General features: G+C 37.5%; 2 protein-coding genes across 2 annotated transcripts in view; one reads left to right on the plus strand and one right to left on the minus strand.

The window, feature by feature from the left end:
- The window catches only part of LOC126766557 (sodium/calcium exchanger 3-like), a 159,985-nt gene that overhangs the window by 12,139 nt on the left and 126,354 nt on the right, over nucleotides 1-21,492 (plus strand). The gene's annotated exons all lie outside the window — the stretch shown is intronic.
- On the minus strand, nucleotides 13,020-19,075 carry LOC126766511 (sodium/calcium exchanger 3-like). The gene is made up of 8 exons (XM_050484279.1): nucleotides 16,141-19,075; nucleotides 15,976-16,067; nucleotides 15,658-15,806; nucleotides 15,487-15,583; nucleotides 15,263-15,415; nucleotides 13,734-13,892; nucleotides 13,440-13,611; nucleotides 13,020-13,273 (listed from the first exon to the last, which is right to left on the minus strand). Exons 1-8 carry the CDS (start codon nucleotides 18,606-18,608, stop codon nucleotides 13,069-13,071), a joined length of 3,495 nt encoding a protein of 1,164 aa, XP_050340236.1. The 5' UTR covers nucleotides 18,609-19,075; the 3' UTR covers nucleotides 13,020-13,068.

Here is a 21,492-nt window from a genome sequence, read left to right on the forward strand (position 1 = left end):
AATGATTCAGCTATCAATTTAGCTTTGTACGGGAACTAGTTTCTCCAATTTTGAGATATCGATCTGAAATTTTGTTCTAAATAAGCTGCTAAATTGGCGGACTGCCGCTATCGGACTACAATATCATTTGGCTGCCATATAACCTCAACGATAAAATTCAAATTCTTTAATGTAATATTTTTCATTTGTGAGGGGTATTATAGCATTGGTGAAACTGTTTTTTTTTTTTTTTTTTTTGTTTTCCACAATTTTATGCCTTACGAACATATATAGACCAGGCGAAGCCTTTGATAATTGTAAAGTGTGAAGAGAATTTATAGCAGTTTGAAAGACATTGGAAAGTAACTAAAATGAAAGGAAAATTAATTTACAGCCGATATTGGGTCGGAAAGAAGAAAGCGAGAGCGTGTTTAAATTTTTAAGGATTCAAAACGGTTTATCTCGACTCACGACAAAACTACGAGACATATAGAAAAAAGTTATATGTTAGAGTTGTAAGTAATAAAAATATCATAACTTTTGTATTACACCTTTTTCTCATAACCTCAAAATTTGTGTGAAAAAATAAAATATTTTTTTAATATTTATGTTTTTTAGGGTTCCTTGAAAATTCTTATATACCAAACATGCGGTATTTTTTTTCAATTTAAAAAATAAAGGAAGAAATATAATTTTTACTTAAAATCAAAAAAAAACCATAATTTTCAATCAAAAAATCTTACATCTAAATGTCAGCTTTTTAAAAAGTCAATAAGCCTTATACCTATCGAAAAGTCTACTTTCAGTTGGTATAAAAAATATATAATACGTAAAAATTACTCTGGTAAATTTTCGCAGAAAAACCAAAAAAGTTTCCACTAAACGATTTAAACGATAGTTAACATTTCCGAATTCAAAAATATATTCTGCGCACTCTGCTACAATGTGTTTTCAGGCTTATGTCGTTAAAAAAATTATATATTTCCAGCGAGAAAAATCTGTCAGATTATATTAATACGTTTCAAATATTTTTTCAAGCAATATTGTACGTCAGTTTAATTTTTTTTTGTATATTAAAGGCGTAAAGATAACGTCGCAAATATTTGAATTGCTTGCCGGGTTACAACTCTGCGTATATTGGCATATACTTTGACGTTTTCTATGTATGTACGCAAATAATTTGTTAAATCGTTAAAATCAATCGAGCGTGTGGGCGTTTAACTATGTGTCTGCAACTCTGCATGGTTGGTTTCCGGCGACAAATACACAAAGCAACCAATGAATATAATAGTAATTGCTAATACACAAATATGTATATGTGTATACGGGTATATAAAGATTATATATATATGTAGATAAGTGCGTATTAGTTTCCTTGTCTGCGGTTGAGTTGCTTGGCGTTTAACTATCAAACCCTTGCAAATAAAATCTGTCGTTAGCAATTCGCTCTCACCAAACACCAAAACACAAGCACACACACATACTCACTGCCGCTCGCTTGAAATGTGCAATTCCCGCACAACACACAAATCTATTGGTTAACTTGACAATGGCGACGAAAGGAATGTCAAAGTGTTGTATAAAAGTCAGGATACACGCAGCTGCTGCGTGTGGGGGCGGTGGGGCGGCATTGAATTGTTGTCACCGCTATTGTCACTGTCATTGTCAACGAAATACTTACATGAATTAATTTAAGCATAGATATGCGCATACATACAGACATACACATCTACTTAAATTTGCTATATGCTTTTGTCATGTTAAGCGCCTTCATGTATGCTTAGCTCTTTCTACTCGCTCTTTAAGGGATACAACTTACAATGAAGTTCTCACACATGTCGGTATGTGCAAACGCGTACGTGTATGCGTGTATACGCGTGTCAGTGTGCGTGTATGTCACTTTGAGTTTTTGTTTGATAGCGTCAAAGCATGCGAGCCGCGAAACTTTTCTATTGTACATTTATTGTTTGGGCATTGTGTATGTGGCACATCCATATGTAGTTTATATACATATATACATATACATATGTATATATATTATTACCATATAAGTTTTCCATTTTCATATACTTACAGTTGTATATTTGGGGTAAGGTACCATTGTCTTTTCTAGCATTTCTTAATAAAAGAAGTTTTCAGGCAACGCAAATTAATTAAAGTGTTTCTCCTATGATTCACACATGACGTTAAAGTTTCTGGCCTGAGAAACCTTTAAGGGGTCTTAAAAAAAAAAAATTTTTTTTGCATTTTCTGTTCCCTTGTACCCTTAGAATTAATGTAGAAACCCACTTTACCATTGGAAGGTTCCGAAAAAGGCCCAAAAATAATAATACCGCTCGACGTTCGGAGCGCTCAAACTTTAAACGCGTTTTTTCAAAACACACTATTTTAAACTGGCGGACATGATCGAACCACTCAACCGATTTGCTTAATTGTTTTTTTTAATGTTCATACTTTTTTGTAATTTATTGACAATGTTATGACAAAATTTATGTAAAAAAACATGGGGAAAAATTAAAAAAAAAATTAATTATTTTTTATTTATCAACATTTTTGCATGATTCTAATAGGGACGATAACCATTCACGTACTTTTTAAGAATAAATTGAGTATTTGTGTTTCAGATGATTCAAACATGAGAAATCGTGTCCCCCAGTGAAAAAACGCACCTCATTCATCCAGCCATTTCTGCGACAGATGTCATCAAAAAATTCCACGATATACCTCATGATATGTGAAAAAAGCTCTATTGTAGAATAAAAATTTCTATGAAAAACAATGTCAAAAAACAGACCAGATTACCCTACTGATCTCTTAATGAAGTCTGATAATTATATACCGTTAGTATCTAAACTCAGCCGGAACTGTATACTAGCATATATAATATTTATGGTTAATAAGAAGAGTGGAAAGTGTGAGTACCTGGAGTACTTTGCACAAATTCGCAACTAGTCGAATGTTGTCCCAATTAATATTTTGGTAATACTTATAATAGTAAGAATACGCCAGGAAATAATATGTAACTTCATTAACTCAAATACGTCAATTTTTGCTGAGAGTAGTCGAGCTCTTGGACATGTTAGTGATGTTTTTACTTATACCATCTGATAAAATCGGTTCGGTTTTTCCTTGATTCTTGTTCGTGTGAAGTTTGATTTCCATGTGGCAAATAGTATTTGTCTAGCCATTTTTACTAGGCAAAAAAATTTAAGAGTGTTTGCTTGAAATTGGCGAAAATGAAATTGGACATAAAGTATTCAGTGAAAGTCGTGAAATCATCGAAAAATTGCCTCATGCGAGTCGTCCATCCACATTTGATTATCACGATAGCATCGAAGAAATTGCAGAAACAGTGTTTGAAAATCATCGTGTTGGCATCTGAGTTATAACGGAGGGTGTTAAGATCTCTTACGAATCGACTCGGAACATTTTGGTGAATGTTTTGAATACAAACTGTGGCAATGCTATAATACTGTAATCAAATTGAAAGGTGAATTTTTAATTTATACTTCGCGTGTTTTCCGAATCGGTAAGTTGCTTGCACTGTTAATGACATCTATGCTAAATTTCACGTCAAAATATTCATTAGTATTTGAGATACGTGTCGTTTTGTGAGACTCCAAAAGTGAATTCTTCATCTCATACTGCATTGGTTATTCGTGATCATTTCGCCACATTTTCAACAAATATCGTGCCGCAACCACCGCATTCGCCTGATTTACCTTCGTGTAACTTCTGGCTATCCAGCAAAATCACATGACCAAACCGAGGAGACCGTTTTGACTCAACTGAGGATATAAAAGCCGAATCTAAAAATGCTCTGATGGCCATAACGATGGAGGATTTTTCCAAGTGCTATGTTGACTGGAAAATTCGTTGGCATAAGTGGTATTGCAGCGGGCGGGAATTACTTTAAAGGAGATGAAATGGACAAAATTCACCTTTCAATTTGATCACAGTAGTACTCTTGCTAAACAACAAAGACTTCTTTCCAAAAACGATAATGCTCCATCACATTTAAGCATGATTGTGATTGACTTTTTGGCAAAACGAGAGCCTCCAATTTTTCCAGATTCAGCTCTATGTAAATTTTGGAAATTTTACTAAGTGTTGGTATTCTTGTATTAGCTCCGGAGCCCATTTGAAGGTGATGATAAAGATTCGAATTAAAATACGCCAAATTGTAGTTTTTTTGTCAGTCCAGGTTAAATTTTCTCAGTTATGTCATATACAAGCCACTTATTTGATTGACTAAGAGAAAATTCTGCAGTGACGAAATTCTTATTTAAACAAGTAAAGAAGGACTTAGTTCGGCTGCAATCAAAAATTTTATACTCCTGCAACTTGCAAGAATCAAAGTCAGGGAAATACCCGATTTTATCTATTTTTGTCAATACTACGTGCCATTAATATGCAACATACTAATAAAATAATATGGAATAAAGTCACCAAAAAGTTCGAAAATCGTTGTGTTAGGCATATGGGAGGTGGGAAATACCATTGTCAGGATAATAATATCGCTAAATTTCCATTATGTATCTCTCACATTGACCGATTTTGCGGTAAAAAGGCAACTATGCGTTGAATTTGGTAGAAATCGGCTTAGCAGGTCCTGAGATATGTATTATTAGCAAAAAGTAGGCGGTGCCACGCCCTCTAATACCACCTCGGGGGAAAATCTTATATCTCCGGCGTATTTTAACAGTACCATTCTATGGAGAGTAGCCGAAGTTATCATCCGATTTCATCGATTTTCACAGCGTTAGTAATGATTCTTATAAGAATTGTCCTAAGCGAGTTTGGCTATTGTAGTTGTAGTTGTCTAGGAGCTGTGTAGTTGCTACGCCCACTGTTTTAAAAATGTCAGCGCCTGACACTTTTTAGGTTTTCATTTAATGGTGTTTTGTGGTCGTGGCAGTGGTACGTCCATCCACGAACTGCGCCTTAATTTTTTGCTAAGAAACATGTGCGCCAATTTTCATCATATCTTAATTTTTACTCGAGTTACAACTTCCACGGTCGGACGAACGAACAGTTTAGTTTAATAATTTTATATGTTATGTTTGAGAAGTCATCCCAGCTTTTTTATTCTTGCTGATGCTCAGGACATTCGGCTGAAAATCTAGAAATCTCCATAAAAAGTCACCACAGTAGTAAAAAATATAAAAATTCTCTGATAGAACATTCATGCATGACTCATGCACACATATTACCCACATTAAAATTGGCAAATTGAAACATTGAAATCAACCAGTTCCTCTGAAACCGTGAAATGTGTATACGAAATTGATAACCATAACAAAAATGTTGAATGCAAATGCCAAAACAAAGTATTTGTCATGAAAAGTTCATTAAAATAATTTTTCACATTATTATTTCAATTAGTGAACGCCGGGACACAGCGGCGTATGAGTGACATTCAAATTACAGCAGAATTTAAATTGCACTCTCACACACACACACACATGTACACACGTACATATAATTACACTTAGCATTAGAGTACCGTTAACTGCGGAGAAGCATATAAAATTCATGCTTACTACACTTACTTTAAGCACGAAATTGGCGAAAGCGTAGGAATAAAGCAGAGAATAAAAAGTGGCTTTAATTTCCACTGGCGCGACACGTCTGCTCACCACCAAAGCAGCGCAAATCTTAAGCGCAAGCAAGTAGAACAAAAGTGCGAAAGAAGAAAGATGTGGAAGCAGAAATAAATTAAGAAGAGAAAGTTAAGAGTGCAAATGCTGAGTTGATGCAGCAAACGCAACGCTCGGAATGGAGATAAAATGAAATGTAAGCAATAAAAGTGCGGAGAGAGAACTTCAAGTTAAGAAAGTCGAAGATTTAATTGGAAAATTCTAGTTAGACACGCCATGCACGGATGTACTTGTAGCCAACAGCGTGGAGGCGCGCGGATCGCGGACGTGTCGACGCAGATAATAAGGCTTGCGTTGAGCATATCCAACAAATCTAACGACGTTGAAATGCTGTTACGCTGATGGAAATTGCGATGCCGGTGGAAATGGCGATGCTGCGCCGTTGATGCCGACAGTGACGCCGGCGCAAGGTCGTCTACTATGGCCACGAGCGTCTTCCGTAATGTGGATGCTTACGCAGCTTTGATTGCACGCTGGCAATCAGCAATTAGCGCGGCACGACAACAACTAAAGCAATAATAACATGCAACGAAATGGCATAGCCATCAGCAACGGCAACAACAACAGTGTGTCAATTTGCCTTTAGTTGCCGCGCGCACACACAGCACACACGTCCCAACCAAGTCCAACCGAGGAGTAATTAAAGCGGCAACGTTGACCTCCCCTCCGCCACCGCCAAGTTTATGTATGTATGTATGTGGTGCGTGTCGCTGCAGGCAACACTTATTTCGTTGCGGCGCCGCAGTTTAATTCATTTTGTTTAATTTCGGTACGTGTGGAAATGCTGCGGGGTACTGCTTGAGTTGTGGGGTTATGGCTGCAAGTTGTTTGTGAGCGCGGCAGAGTCCTTAAAATTGTATTTCACTGGAAGTGTGATGCGCATGGCTGTGTGCCGAAAAAATGCTAGCAACCAGTAAAGTAAGACATTTGTAGACTTGATTTGTAAAAGTGAGAATTATTGCTGCGGGAACTGGTAATTGAGATGAGTAGGTGTCAAATCATTTTTATGGTTGATGCGGGAGAAAATAATGAGAAAGTTAAATTTGAACATGAAAATCAGAAATAAAGATTATTTGTTGTAATTTTTCAATGCGGTGAGAGTATGTTCACTTTAACTACCTTAGAAGGGCTTACCAACATTTCTTTGCTTGAAAAATCGATATTTATTTCAAGATAATTAAAAATAGGCTTTTGATAATATATTCAGAGAACTTAGAGGTCAGAAGTAAGTAACTTTTCTAATGCGAGTAAGCCATCTCCTACACGGTGCTTTCCAAAGTAAACAGGACTTTTTGAATCTAGTGCCCCATCTATATGTCGACAGTGAGAATGACGTTTCAACGTTTTCAAAGTGGTCGTGAGGTCATAAATGAAGATCAACATGTGGGCCAATCGAAATTCGTGATCACCGGAAATTCCATCGAAAGTGTGCGTGAATTCATCAAAAATCAGCCGAAATCATCATTGAAATTCATGGAACTGGAATCGAACATCTCCAAAACATCGATTTATCGCATTTTGACCGAACACTGGGGCTTACGAAAGGTGTGTGCACGGTTTGTTCCGCAGAAATTGACTGACGACCAAAAATTGCTCAGAATCCAACATTCGATCGACGCTTGAGACCGATTATTTGACCAAAAATCACATTTTAACCATTAACCACTCCCCGTATTCACCTGATATGGCACCGTGCGACTTCTTCCTTTTCGAAAAAAAGCATTTGCTCATGAAAGGAAAGCGTTATGCAGACGTAGAGGCAATTCAAAAGGCTTGCACCGGCACACTGGCGGCCTTACCGGCCAACGAGCTAAAACACTCGTTCGACCTGCTTTTGGACCGTGCAAAAAGCTTCATTGAAGCAGAAGTAGACTATTTTGAATAGAATAAATTTATTTGCCGAAAAAAATATTTTTTCTGTTTTTTGAAGTCCTCTTTACTTTGGAATGTATCTTGTGTTAATGAAGGTAGCTACAAAAAATTTAAAGAAACTATGCTTGCAAATCATCGTGTTGGCATCAACAAGATAGCATAGGACCTCAACACCTTTCATGGATCATCTCAACACGTGTTGGTTAATGCTTTGGTTAATGTTTTGGCTAATGTTTTGGGTATAAAGCGGGTAAATGCTAGACTTCTATCTACAGACCTGAATCTATTGCAAAATGATGGCGAGCAGAGGTCGGAAAAGAGATGCTTGATAACGTAGCTGACGACCCTACATTCATCGAACACATGATTAGTGCTACCGATACGTAGGTTTATGAATATGATGTTCAAATTGGACCACATTCTGGCGAAAGGCGCTCCAAAAATGACCCAAAACCGAAATAACTATATTCAATTCGTTCAAAAATGAAAATGAAGCTCTTTGTTTTCCTTAATTACCGCGATAGAGTGCACTATGAGTTTATTCCACAGTGTCAGTGTATTCATAAGGAATACTAATATGTGACTTTGAGGTGTTTAAATGATGTAAATCGTCATAAACGACGGTGTGCATCGAATGTATGGATTCTACTCTCCGTTAATGCGCCGTCATATTCTAACATTATTGTGACTGCGAGTTATCTTTTAGCGTCTTTGTTTCCAAGACATGACTTCCTGTGACTTTGTCACAGAACTGAAAATTTTTTTCTGGGGAGTATAAGGCTGACGTTGTTGTTGAAGCTGGTTCCAAGATAGACGAAATCATTTACAACTTCGAAGTTATGACTGTCAACAATGATGTGAGAGCCAAGACGCAAGTGCGACGACTGTTCATTTGATGACAGGAGATATTTCGTCTTGACCTCGTTCACTGCCAGACTCATTTACTTTGCTTCCTTGTCCAGTCTGGAGAAAGCAGAACTAACGGCGTGGGTGTTGAGGCCGATGGTGTCAATATCATCGGCATACGCCAGCATCTGTACAGTCTTATAGAAGATTGTACCTGCTCGGTTTAGTTCTGCAGCTTGAATTATTTTCTCTAGCAGCAGATTGAAGAAGTCGCACAATAGGGAGTCACCTTGTCTGAAACCTCGTTTGGTATCGAACGGCTCGGAGAGGTCCTTCCCGATCCTGACGGAGCTTTTGGTGTTGCTCAACGTCAGTTTACACAGCCGTATTAGTTTTGCGGGGATACCAAATTCAGACATTGCGGCATAAAGGCAGCTCCTTTTCGTGCGGTCAAAGGCAGCTTTGAAATCGACGAAGAGGTGGTGAGTGTCGATTCGCTTTTCACGGGACTTTTCCAAGATTTGGCGCATGGTGACTACCTGGTCAGTTGTTAATTTGCCAGGTCTAACGCCACACTGATAAAGTACAATCAGTTTGTTGATGGTGGGCTTTAATCTTTCACACAATTCGTACGAGGAAACCTTATATGCGATGTTGAGGAGGCTTATCCCATGATAGTTGGCGCTGATTGTGGGGTCTTCTTTTTGGTGGATTGGGCATAACACACTTAAATTCCAATCGTTTGGCATGCTTTCGTCCGACCATGTTCTACAAAGAAGCTGATGCATGCTCCTTATCAGTTCTTCGCCGCCGTATTTGAAGAGCTCGGCCAACAATCCACTGGCTCCCACCGATTTGTTGTTCTTCAGACGGGTAATTGCTATTCGAACTTCTTCATGGTCGGACGATGGAACGTCTGCTCTAAACGTCATTGATTGGGGACTCGGGCCTTCTCCTGGCGTTATACTTCACTGTCATTCAGCAGGCTGGAAAAGTGTTCCCCCCATAATTTTAGTATGCTCTGGGCATCAGTCGATCTCCTCTGGGGTTCTACAACGTCGCAACTTTTCGTAGAATTTTCGAGCATTATCCTTGTCGGCCAGCTTGTCAAACTCTTCGTACTTACGCATTTTGGCCTCTCTCTTTTTTTGTCTGCAAATGCGACTCGCTTGCCTCTTCAACTCTCGGTATCTTTTTGATTGGAACAAATTATTCACATTATTGAACCACGTCTAGGATGGCCATCAACATCAGCGATGGTTAACACGTCAATAAAATCATAGAATTAGTGCTTGAACCTCAACGATAAACACTCAGAGATTTTACTGGCAACGTTGGTATTCCGGAAAGATCAGTGAAAACCATTTTGAAAGATCATTTCGTCGTCAGAAAAGTGAAAGCACGATTAAAGTATTTTATTTCAAAAATGATTTTTTATTTGTTACTCCAATTTTTAAAGTAAAAAACAGAAATAAAAATCGATATCGGTAGTCTTATCATTTTTGAAATAAAATTCTGGAATGAAAAGGAGTAAATCGAATATCGATTTTTAATTCTGTCTTTTTGCGAATAAAAATTTAAAATAGAGTTTGTTTAAAATATAATTCTTAACTTTAAAACCGGAATTATAAATCGGAAATTAAATGCCTGACATAAATATTCAAAACCGAAACGAAAATAAAAATAACCAATAAAACTATTCGAAGCCACAAGCCTAAAGCAAAATCAAAGCATATACATACATATATGTACATACATATATAGTACCAAACGTACGTTTGTATGTTATATAACGGAATAAAAATGCGAGCAAAAAATGCCACACAAAACGGAAAAAGACATTTGCTATTACCGTTTTTCGGTTGTTTTCAATTCGCAGCAAAGCAATTGACTCTCAGCTGGCGGGTACACCCAGCGACAGCTGCTTACACAGTCTGGCAACGCTTCCACTTGCACAATACGCATTTATAACTGTTTTTCTACAGTTTTTCTTTCGCTCGGCAGGAGCCACGTCTGCAATTGATATCAATTGTGCATTTGTGCATTGACCTGAGTGGATGAAAGGGCGCGCAGGAGCGCAGAAAAATGGCCACTCACTTGCACGCACACACACATTCGCACGCGCGAATGGGAAAATTCAATAAAATCATATTCCTTTCGGAAAGCATTTTATTTTTTTTCAACTTTCACATCCATCATGGACACAAAGTGATTGCGCGGGAACGCGGGCGTGGGGAAATAATGAAATTTAGTCTGGTCTAATAGAAGTCTAAGTGCATTCAATAAGAACGTAATGTTAATGCAATAAAATTGGCGTTGGTTTGAATGCTCCTACACATACTTATATAAAAATGGATGTGTGTGTGTGTTCAAATGCATATTTAAACTAATTGGGTTGGTTATAGACTCCTTACTTCAACGGTGCTTATTTTGTTTGAAAATTATTGTTTATAGTATTTTTTTCATGGAATACTCTACGACCTCAATTACCGCTATAATACGCCATTTTGTTGCTATAATTTGCAATTACGTTTGTGCGAAGAAGCATAAAAAGGAAGAAAAAAAACAAATTAATTGTGGGTTAACATTAAATTCAATAACGGTCGATAAGTATTTAGTTTCAAAGGTCTACTGGAGCATTAGTTTTTCCACTTCTTTTTCAACTTTGATATAAAAACATTACATTTTTTCGGATTCGCTCCTTGAAAAGCAGGAAATTTCTCATTCAGGTATCACACGAATTCACTTGGCACACCATTATACCGTTAGTCTAGAGAACGCAATTTAAAGACGAAAAAATTGATTGCCTTAAAAAATAATTCAAGCCAAATGTTTTTGAAAATATCACGTCAAATGAAAAATATTTCCATATAAGTATTTGCTTACGATCGTTCAGTTTGTATAGCAGCTATATGTTATAGTAGTTCGATATCGACGTTTCCAGCAAATAAGCAGCAACTGAGAGGGAAAAGGGCATGTGCGAAAAATCAGAACGGTATCGCAAAAACTGAGAGACTAGTCCACGTATATATTCATACAGACAGAAAGACGAACATACACAGTTATGGCTGAATCGACTCAGTTTGTCACCCTGATCATTACAATATAGACTTTGCGTTCTTCGACATGTTACAAACTTAATATGTCCTACCCAGGAGACAATTACAAAGTCTCTGAACTCTTAAACCTAATAAGCAGTCAAAGCCATAAAACAATATGCCCCATTCCTTATAAAATTCCTCACAGTAGATAAAAAATTAATCGATGACGATGGCTTGGACGTTTCATTACCCGACCATGAAGAAGTTCGAATAGCAATTACTCGTCTGAAGCACAAAAAAGCAAAAAAGCGGCAGGAACCGAGCCAAGCTATTCAAATACGGCGGCGAAAAACTGGTAAGTTGCATATATCAGCTTCTTTGTAGAACATGGTCGGACGTAAACAAGCTCGATAATTGGGACTTAAGTGTGCTCTGCCCAATCCACAAAAAAGGGGACCCCATAATCTACGCCAACCACTGTGAGATACGCCTCCTTAATGTCGCATATAAGGTTCTATCGAGCGTACTATGTGAAAGGCGAAGCCCACCGTCAACAAACTGATTGGACCTTATCAGTCTGGCTTTAGACTTGGAAAATAAACAACTGACCAAATATTCACCATGCGCCAAATCTTGAAAAAGACCTGTGAAAAGAGGATCGACACACATCACCTCTTCATCGGTTTCAAAGCTGCTTTGGACAGCCCGCAAAACTAAACCGTAAACTAACGTTGAGCAGTACCAAAAGATCCGTCAGGATCGGAAGAAGACGATAAAAAGTGGTCTACAAGTTTTTCTTATAATTAAGCCGAAAACTTTTCAAACCATTGTAATATCAAGTCATTATCTCTATATGAGAAAAATATGTCTGGTTATTCATACCGTAACACATAATTAATCTTACACAAAGCTGAAAGTAGGCACGCTTATTTATCCAATTTACCACCGTTTCCGAAGATACGAAATTTAGGCTTAAATTGATCGTTAAATAGCTGACGAGTTTCTGTGGCAAACAATATTATGATTTAAAACTCAAACATACCGACACGACAAAGTCTTCGCATAAATCTCGAGTTCTTTGTCCTCATCAGTGCTTACCGTAGCACACTTTGCTATATTTATATGTGACCTGGTCTACGAAAAGGGGGCTAACGTGCGAAAACTAGTTTTCTGGGAAAAGCTGTTAAAAATAATCGTCGGTTTCTCGTTATCTCATTAATTGTTCTCCTTTTTTTTGACACCTAAGCCCCCTTTTCGTAGACCAGGTCACATATATTATATATGATGCATACATACAAATAGATATATGTATATACCAATATACTATATTAAGTACGTTATATTGGGTAGTCGAAAAAGTCTTTTCGTATTTTGTCAATAGATGTCGTTGCAGTCGTATATCTCCTTGTATTTATTTATTTATTTATTAGTGTAAATATTAAAAAATAAATTGAAGTTTGATTAGAAATACGAAACGACTTTTTCGACTACCAATATACAGATTCAACGGAGAAGTCATAACATTTCCATGTTTATATTACATAAACTTTGTATTTGTAAGAACTAAAAAATCTCATTTTTGTTAACAGTACAAAGTTTTTATGTACAAAGTTAGGTTATATTATATTGGTAGTATGTCTGTATGTTTATTGGAATTTTATGCGACCTTTTTAGAAACCTGAAATAATACCGTACGCCTCCATTGTGCTAATCGCTAGATAAATAAACCAAAGTGCAAATAATATAATGCCATGAAACCACTTAATTCCCACTGGACCGCCAAGTTCTCCGCCTATAGATGGCTTGCGACGATAGACTATTATCGCGAACCCGATAACCGCTTCACACAGATAGAGCACCGTTGAAAAGAGCAAACTGTGGAAATATATAAAAGATTAAAATTTGCTAATTATATAATTCTAGTCCTTTAGAAGATAAGTGTAAAGCTTAACTCAAAATTTGTCCATTAAAACAAGTCGACTTAAACTACTTTTGAATATTGTCAAAGGCATTATATATGCATATAATCATATTCACTTACGATCCCACAGGCACATAAAATATAGAACCGTGCATGGCGTGATATATGGCCGCCATAGACCATGCGATACCGATTCCAAGAAACACATTCACAGCATTACTGCCCGTGACATTACCAATAGCATTGTCGGCGGTTTTGTCATGTATGGCAGCCACTTTGCTGGCGAATGTATCTATCAAAATGAAATTATAAATAGATATGGGGTGAAAAATGAAAGCAAAAAACGAATCATATATTAACGTAGAACATTGAATTGCTGTAAAATGATATTAGACCCTGTTACTAATCGATTACCTGGTAAACTGGTGCCCAATGCCACTAAACAAATTGCTGTAACCGAGTCTAGTACACCCAATGTACAACCGAAGTGCGATGAAACATCCGTGAGAACGGCAGTACAAATTGCTATCAGGATGATCGAGATAAAGAAACACGGATATCCACTACAGATTTCTGAAAATAGAATACGAAAAAATGCTTTATTATTCAAAATACAATAAACGAAACAAAGTAATTTATATAAAAAGCTCGTAAACTTTTGCGAAGACCGTGGAGAGTCGATTCGCCGTTCACAGAAACTTGGACTGACGGATGGTACGACTTGGCGCATTTTACGTCGAGATCTTAAAGTGAAAGCGTACAAAATACAGCTTGTGCAAGAAATGAAGCCGCTCGAGTCATGGAAAATTGGACTCAACGGATGGAACATCTCAGACGTAACCGCGTCCAATATTTGAAAGAGATAATCTTCGAAAACTAAACGCGTCTTTCGAATAATACTTGTAATAAACATTCCCCATTAAATTTGAAGTTTCTGTGTATTTTCTTTAAAGTAAGCAATCCCGAAATGGACCATACAAGTGAGTATAACGCAGCGATTACGGCCAGCCGGTTCATGATTTTAGGCCATTAGAATCCGACTAAACGTTACTACGGGCATGGTATCATACTCGACCTTGTTAATGAACTCAGACTAAATTGGCAACGCGACCGAGAAAAAGAGAGCCCGTAGGACACAAACACAATGTTTTTATTCCCCAATAGAGAAGAATAGACCAAAGGTTCTGTGATCGACAGTTCCGACGCCGTTAATCTTCATATTCACCGACGGATCAGAGGTTGAAATAGGAACACGAGTGGGCTTTTTCAAAGTAGTAATTCTTATACAGAATGTAGCTTCAAACTAAATGGCTTTAGGAGCATAATGGGACTGCTACGGATAGTCCAATCGTGACTTCAGTCAGAAAAATACTTTAAGTAAACTTCATCAGTTAACTCTCATGTTTACTCCCGCTAGTTTACCTGTTGTGCCTGAATATGTGAGACCTAATGACAGCAGTCTGAAACTAATGTAAGTCGTCTTCTTACGAGCAACTGCTGAAACTAGAATCCAATAAGAGTTTTTATCAAAATACCTATTGGGCAATGTCGAATTAAAATCAGTATAGTTAGGGAAAGAAAAACATTGCTGAGGTCAAATAGCTGAATAGACATCTTTCGATATAGCTCCAACCAGAATAGTCTCGCAGCTGCTACTGGTAGTAGAGCGGCACTGACCAAACTCGAATGAGGCTTAACAATAAAATACCAAACCGCAGGAAGATAGCGGAGCTCCAACATGCCACCAGTATACTTCTAGTAAAACTAAGGTCCTTAACGTTTCAAACCAATCAGCTTTACCAAGCGTTGAAAAGTATAAAAAAAATAAGCTAGAAAATCCGCCGAAACCGATTAACAAATTAATTTTAGAACGGAGAGTGTAGGACGCACACTTTTTGTTGCTCCTGAGCGTGGATAATGAAAACGATTTAGCCATAACTTACTTGCTGGTGGTATTATAGAAAAGCAGATTTTCCAAAAAATCGATAAAAAATGCATAAAATATTCGCATCCGCTGGGACCAGTATCGTCGTCGTCCTCATCCTCCTCATATTCAATATCATCATCAGCATCTTCGACGTCAAGCCCTCCACCACCTAAATGCGGCAAATACAAGTAATATATTCAATGAATTAATGGAACGATGAATTAATGAAGACATTTTAACCTGTAACTGTCATGGCGTCCAAAAATTGCTCCTTCCACGAGGTGGTACCAATCAGCTTTGAGGCATTCGCTGTTTGCACCAGCTTGTTAACCGTTTGCTATAGAATAGAGCATGTCATATTAGATTGTACATAATCTTGTTATCGTTTTTGTCTCTCAAATGATCATTTACTTTGAACTCTTCACTTTCTACAATGTGACACAGTATTTTTGTTGTTTCTGCCAATTTCGGTAGACCAGCCAAGAGAATATTATCTCGAAAAGTTCTTTCGTCGTCAGATTTTTGTTGAACCTCTCGTATTCGAAGTAGGAGTGCATCATCTGTAAAAAGTAAAGTGAATACAGTTAATATTTAGTAATATCAAATTTGAAAAGTCAAAGTGCAATTATAAGTGTTTTAAAAATAGTAGGGTGTTGAGTTTAAGATAAATCTAGTAACACACTAACTATTATAAAATACTTATTTAAGCAGTAATATATGTGCACTTACCTTCCGATACTCTTGGTTGACCAAGATGCACCTCGAAGGTTACATTCTTTTCAAAGCTGTGCTCTTCAATGATTTCAATTTCTATAGAAAGCCTGTGATAGCACAAAATAACAATCTTACATGCATATCTCTATATGTATATATACATATATGCCATTTACTTACTCATACACACCATTATCAAATATCAGTTCTCCTTTCACATCCATATATTCCTTGCCCGATGTGGCTGTTTTCGCTTTGGTGTAATAAGGTAGAACGATTTTGCAGCGTACGCCCGAATAACGTTTCACTTTCACTTCGTAGATGCCCACATTTTCGGGTATGATATGTTCTTTCTCTTTGAATTCGAAAATGCCACAATGATCATCGTCTAAAATCATGACGGTCGCTACTTTGGGTGTGATGATTACAGCATCATCGCTGGGTTTCCTGAGATGCACATAAAAATGTTCGTCTTCTTCGAAAACATCGTCATCAACAATAGCGATTTTAATGATTTGCTCTTCAATACCCGGTGGAAATTCGAGTACACCACTTACGGGTATGTAATCCGAACCGGCTTCGGCTGTGCCATCTTCGGTGTAGTATTCGACTTTGGTGAAATTCGCTAAGCTGCCAGCACGAATCACATGCAGCTCCACATCGCCAACACTTTCCAAAACCGTATAATGACCGGGTTCGAAATACAAACGTGTCTCAATCTCATCATCAATATCTGGCTCCTCCTCTTCCACTTGCATGCGATATACGGCCTTTGCTTGACCAATTTCCACAGCTGCATAATCACGTGCTTTCCTCAATACACCACCGGCACCAGTTAGGCGACGTCCCGAATGTACGCGATAGAAAGCTCTCGACTTCGTGCTCTCCCGTATTAGATGCTCTTGTGCCATTGCCTGAATTTTTTCCAAATCATATTGCGGATATCTGCGATATAATTCCTTCAGCTTAGTGATGTATTCACGGCGTTGTTCCTCGAATTCACGCATTTCTGGTGTCTCAATTAAATCTTTAATACTCGAACGTATTGGTTCCGACTCGCGATCCGGCGATTCTATGGAGCTCATGGCAACGCCTCGTTGATTTGCATCATTTTTGTAACATCTCGGACAGAAGAGACGTCGTTCCGTGATGTAGGAATGATAAACGAAAACCGGAAAGGATATCAATGTTACTAAAGCCTCCCATATGTCGATAACATTCGGTGTTACATACTTTGTTATAATACACATCCACACATAGGCAAATACCGACCAAGAAGCTGTCACCACAAATACGCGAAAGTGTTGTATTCTGCGCACTTGACCTTTCGGTATGACAACTATACAAATGCCAATAATGACAAATAAGTTATATGCTGCCGAGCCGACGATCGTACCTGGACCTAAGTCGCCAGCTTCAAAGTTCTTCTGAAACATTTCGATTATGGAAAGTAAAATTTCGGGGGCACTCGATCCTAAAGCCATTAGTGTCAAATTAGCTACAGTCTCATTCCATACATGCACTGTTATGGTTTCTCTCTGGCCATTTTTATTGAGTACATTTACACGTCTCTCACTGGATGTGATCACCTCAATACCCTCCATAAAGCGATCCGATACAATGGCCACACCAATAAATAAATAAACCATTGCAAGAAAGTAAATTATGCCTCGAAGTATACGTTCTTCTTGTGATATGTCCGTCAAGGGACGCCAAGCTCGTAAGATGAGACCGTCCTTGCATATCAAATCATTATGACTTTCATCCTCATCTCGTTCATTTTTGCCTCTTATTGTATGGTTGGACACAGGAGGTACATTCGCCCTTGGCTCCTCTGCACGTGTTAATATGGGTTCTATTTGATCTGGAGGCGACTTTTCCGTTGGTTGAACATTCCGAAATTCTGGTGTCTTCTTATCTTTAGAAGCCAACTGTGAAGGAAATTCTAATTCTTTTGATGGCGTCCTTAGCGTGGGTTGAACCTCCGGAATTTTTGGAACCTCTGTATCCGTAGAAGTCACCGGCGGCGGTTTTGGCGTGGGTTCAACATCTAGAATATCTGGAACCTCTGTATTCGTAAAAGTCACCGGTGATGGTGTGGTTGTTTCTTCTGGCGGCGGTTTTGGCGTGGGTTCAACATCTAGTATATCTGGAACCTCTGTATTCGTAAATGTCACCGGTGATGGTGTGGTTATTTCTTCTGGTGGCGGTTTTGGCGTGGGTTCAACATCTGGAAGCGACTTTTCCGTTGGTTGAACAATCCGAAATCCTGGTGTCTTCTCATCTTTAGAAGCCAACTGCGAAGGAAATTCTAATTCTTTTGATGGCGTCCTTAGCGCGGGTTGAATCTCCGGAATTTCTGGAACCTCTGTATCCGTAGAAGTCACCGGAGCTGGTGTGGTTCTTTCTTCTGGCGGCGGTTTTGGCGTGGGTTCAACATCTGGAATATCTGGAACCTCTGTATTCTTAGAAGCCACCGGTGCTGGTGTTGTTGTTTGTTGTACGTTTGGGTTTTTTCGCGCGGGAAATGATTGAACATCCCTGTCACTGGATGCCTTGCAAATAAGTAAAAACAATAGACCGAGCAAACTAACAAACTTTTTTGACGAATTCAGTTTGTGATTCCTGGCTAAAAGTTTCCTTTTCATTTCAATTTGTTTATCGTGCAATTCATTAAATATTATTGAATACTTATTGGTTTTGAGAGCAGTCTTTTGAAAACACTGATATCACAGAGCTTAGGTACGTAATGAGGAACGTTATGTTCTAGTGACTCTAACAGCACGTCACTATTGTTTTTTTTTTTTTTTTTGATGTTGTTGACATTCGCAATTGATTTGCTGTGAACAATCCGTTTCACTTTCTCTAAATTTAAATTTGAATTTGATTTTTTTGATTTCACTTCTTTGAAATTATCGAATTTTTTTCGCTGCAGACTTCGTGGCACATCCTTTAGTTAATCTCAAGCTCGCATGCAATTCATATAAACTGGATTGGGTATATTTAAAATACAGTTAACTTCCGTTAGTTACACTTCGAAAAACACTAAAAATAGTTTTTGTTAGCAATTTTTCTATTGAAAAGACAAAAAATATATTCGAGCAATGAGCTTCTTTTTTACATATGTAACTTCTGACTTTTCAAAGGTTTGAGTTTTTGAAAGTTTAGAGAGCACTTTAGTGTAAATCGGCACAGCCGGAGTCAGCGAAAACATATTCTAAACTATTTCCAAAAATATTCTTATGCCATAATTTGAATATGTTTGATTAATTTATATTGGATTTGCTAATAGATAAGTGAATTGGATTTGAAATCCCCACCTAAGTTGCTAAATGAGAGAGAATATAGCTTAAAATCATAGCAAATTTTAAAGTTTTCAAATATCTGCAAACTTTTTTATTCCCAAGCTTATCCGAGTAATTGCTTGATGAATAAAAAATAATTCTCATTTTCTAGACAAAAGTTGAAGTTTGATTACTTAACAAACTAATTTCTTGATGAAAAAATAACCCGGATTTTCTTGACACTACTCACTGGCTAGCCTACTGAACTATTTGAAAATCATTGCCATCTCAACTAGGCGATTAAGATGATCCCAGTTCTGGTTTCTAGAAGGATTGCAGTAACCATGCGCAACAGCATATTATTCCTTTAACCATACTTCCAGATGTAAGCCTCTTGCAGAAATTTTTAGACATTTTCAAAAACCCGTGGTAAAGCATATTTTTTAGAAGTTTGGTTTTCAATGGGGTAATGCTTTTTTAGGAATTGGTCTTTTTGATAGTTATTGCTTGATTTATATTAAGTTTTGTTTGCCATTTTACAATATACAGATTACTTCGGGAATAGCGTTTGCAAATCGTGGAAATTTATTACCAAAGTAGTGGTTCGGTTCGCGAGATGCATCGCGTGTTGCGTCCAATATTCGATCGACATTCAGACGACTCGATATTACGAGTAACTTACACAATAATCACACTACATTTGCTGTAGTCGATAATGCATCGCATCCTCAGAGAGCCGTATATTGTGCTCCGAATGCGCTATTGCTGCTGTGCATCGAAGGAGATCCGAATGAGCTCGTCCGACATAGGACGCCGCAATTGAAGCTATACTATCTACTTTATGAACGATTTTGCGGAAAGATCTTGGTTTGCAGACTTACAAAATCCAACAACCGATCCCGGCTTGGAAAAAAAAATGTTTGTTCAACGATTAAGTTTACTTTTGGTTGAATGGGTGCGTTAATAAAATAAATTTGTCTCATGGGGAATGATGATAACACAATCCATTATTAAGACCACCTTACATACTAAAAAGGTCACTCTATGGGCAGATCCAATCATTGGTTCATATTGCTTTAAAAATGAAACCAGCCATAACCAGCCAGCTTTAAAAGGAAGCGCTATAGAGCTAGAGATTAAAGACTTTTTTGTGCCTTAATTTGAGGAAGTTAATGTGGATGACCTTTGGTTCCAATAAGACGGCGTCTTATGCCAAAGAGCATTTTTGTTGGCTCTATGGCATATCAATCAATCATTCAATGGCATCTTATGATTATGTGCCTTACTTTTTTTGCCAAGAAATCATAAGCATAAGGTTTGTCAGAAAAACAAAAATCATTATGTACTACATGGGAGTTGGGCTAGTTGGGACCCTATTTTATCTATTAACTATTGTCATGCCGCATACTAAAAAAAAATATTTGTTATAAGGGAGCTAGGTCATGTTTTCACCCATTTTTATTCATTTTAGGTCCATATTTTCGGTCAAGAGTCAACTATAGATATTGGGATCCTCTTATTCTTTTTTTTGGTCATAAGGTGATATACTTTAAAAGAATTATTAGTGCAAATATTATATTAATTACTTCTTGATTTGTGCACTGGAAAGTGAAAGAATCAAATGGAATTTAAAATTGTGTTATGTGGGAATAAGGCGTGGCTGTAGTACATTTTTCTCCATCCACACGAAAACATGAAATGGTTAGAGGAATATCACGTTTCAAATTTGGTTGAGATTGGTCGGACGGGTTCCGAGATATGTGACTACCTAAAAGTGGGCGGTGCCACGCCCACTGTTTTTATCCCAGCTCTTACAAATCCCTCTCATACAACCTCGAGAGTAAAATTTAATATCTGTACCAAATTTAATTATTGATCTATTATGCTTTTAACAGTACCGTTATAAGGAGAGTGAGCGGGGTTATCATCCGATTTCTTCCATTCTCAGACTGCCAGTAAGGATTCTTATAATATTTGTGTTAGGCAGATGCGGTACTTGTAGCTTTAGTGGATAAGAAGATATGTATGTACATTGAGTCTATTAAAGGTCGGGTCCAAGCCCACTTTTTCAATGTTTTTAGCACATAAGTGGCACTGCGGTCCACTGTACCAAATTACAATTCTATAGCTTTATTAAGTTCTTAATTATGACCCTTCTTAGGTTTTACTTAAAAAGCGGTTTGTTGGCGTGACAGTAATTCGATTACGCCCATCTTATGATTATGTGCCTTACTTTTTTTGCCATGAA

The sequence above is a fragment of the Bactrocera neohumeralis genome, chromosome 2, assembly GCF_024586455.1.
Source record: "Bactrocera neohumeralis isolate Rockhampton chromosome 2, APGP_CSIRO_Bneo_wtdbg2-racon-allhic-juicebox.fasta_v2, whole genome shotgun sequence".
Classification (NCBI taxonomy): Eukaryota; Metazoa; Arthropoda; class Insecta; order Diptera; family Tephritidae; genus Bactrocera; species Bactrocera neohumeralis.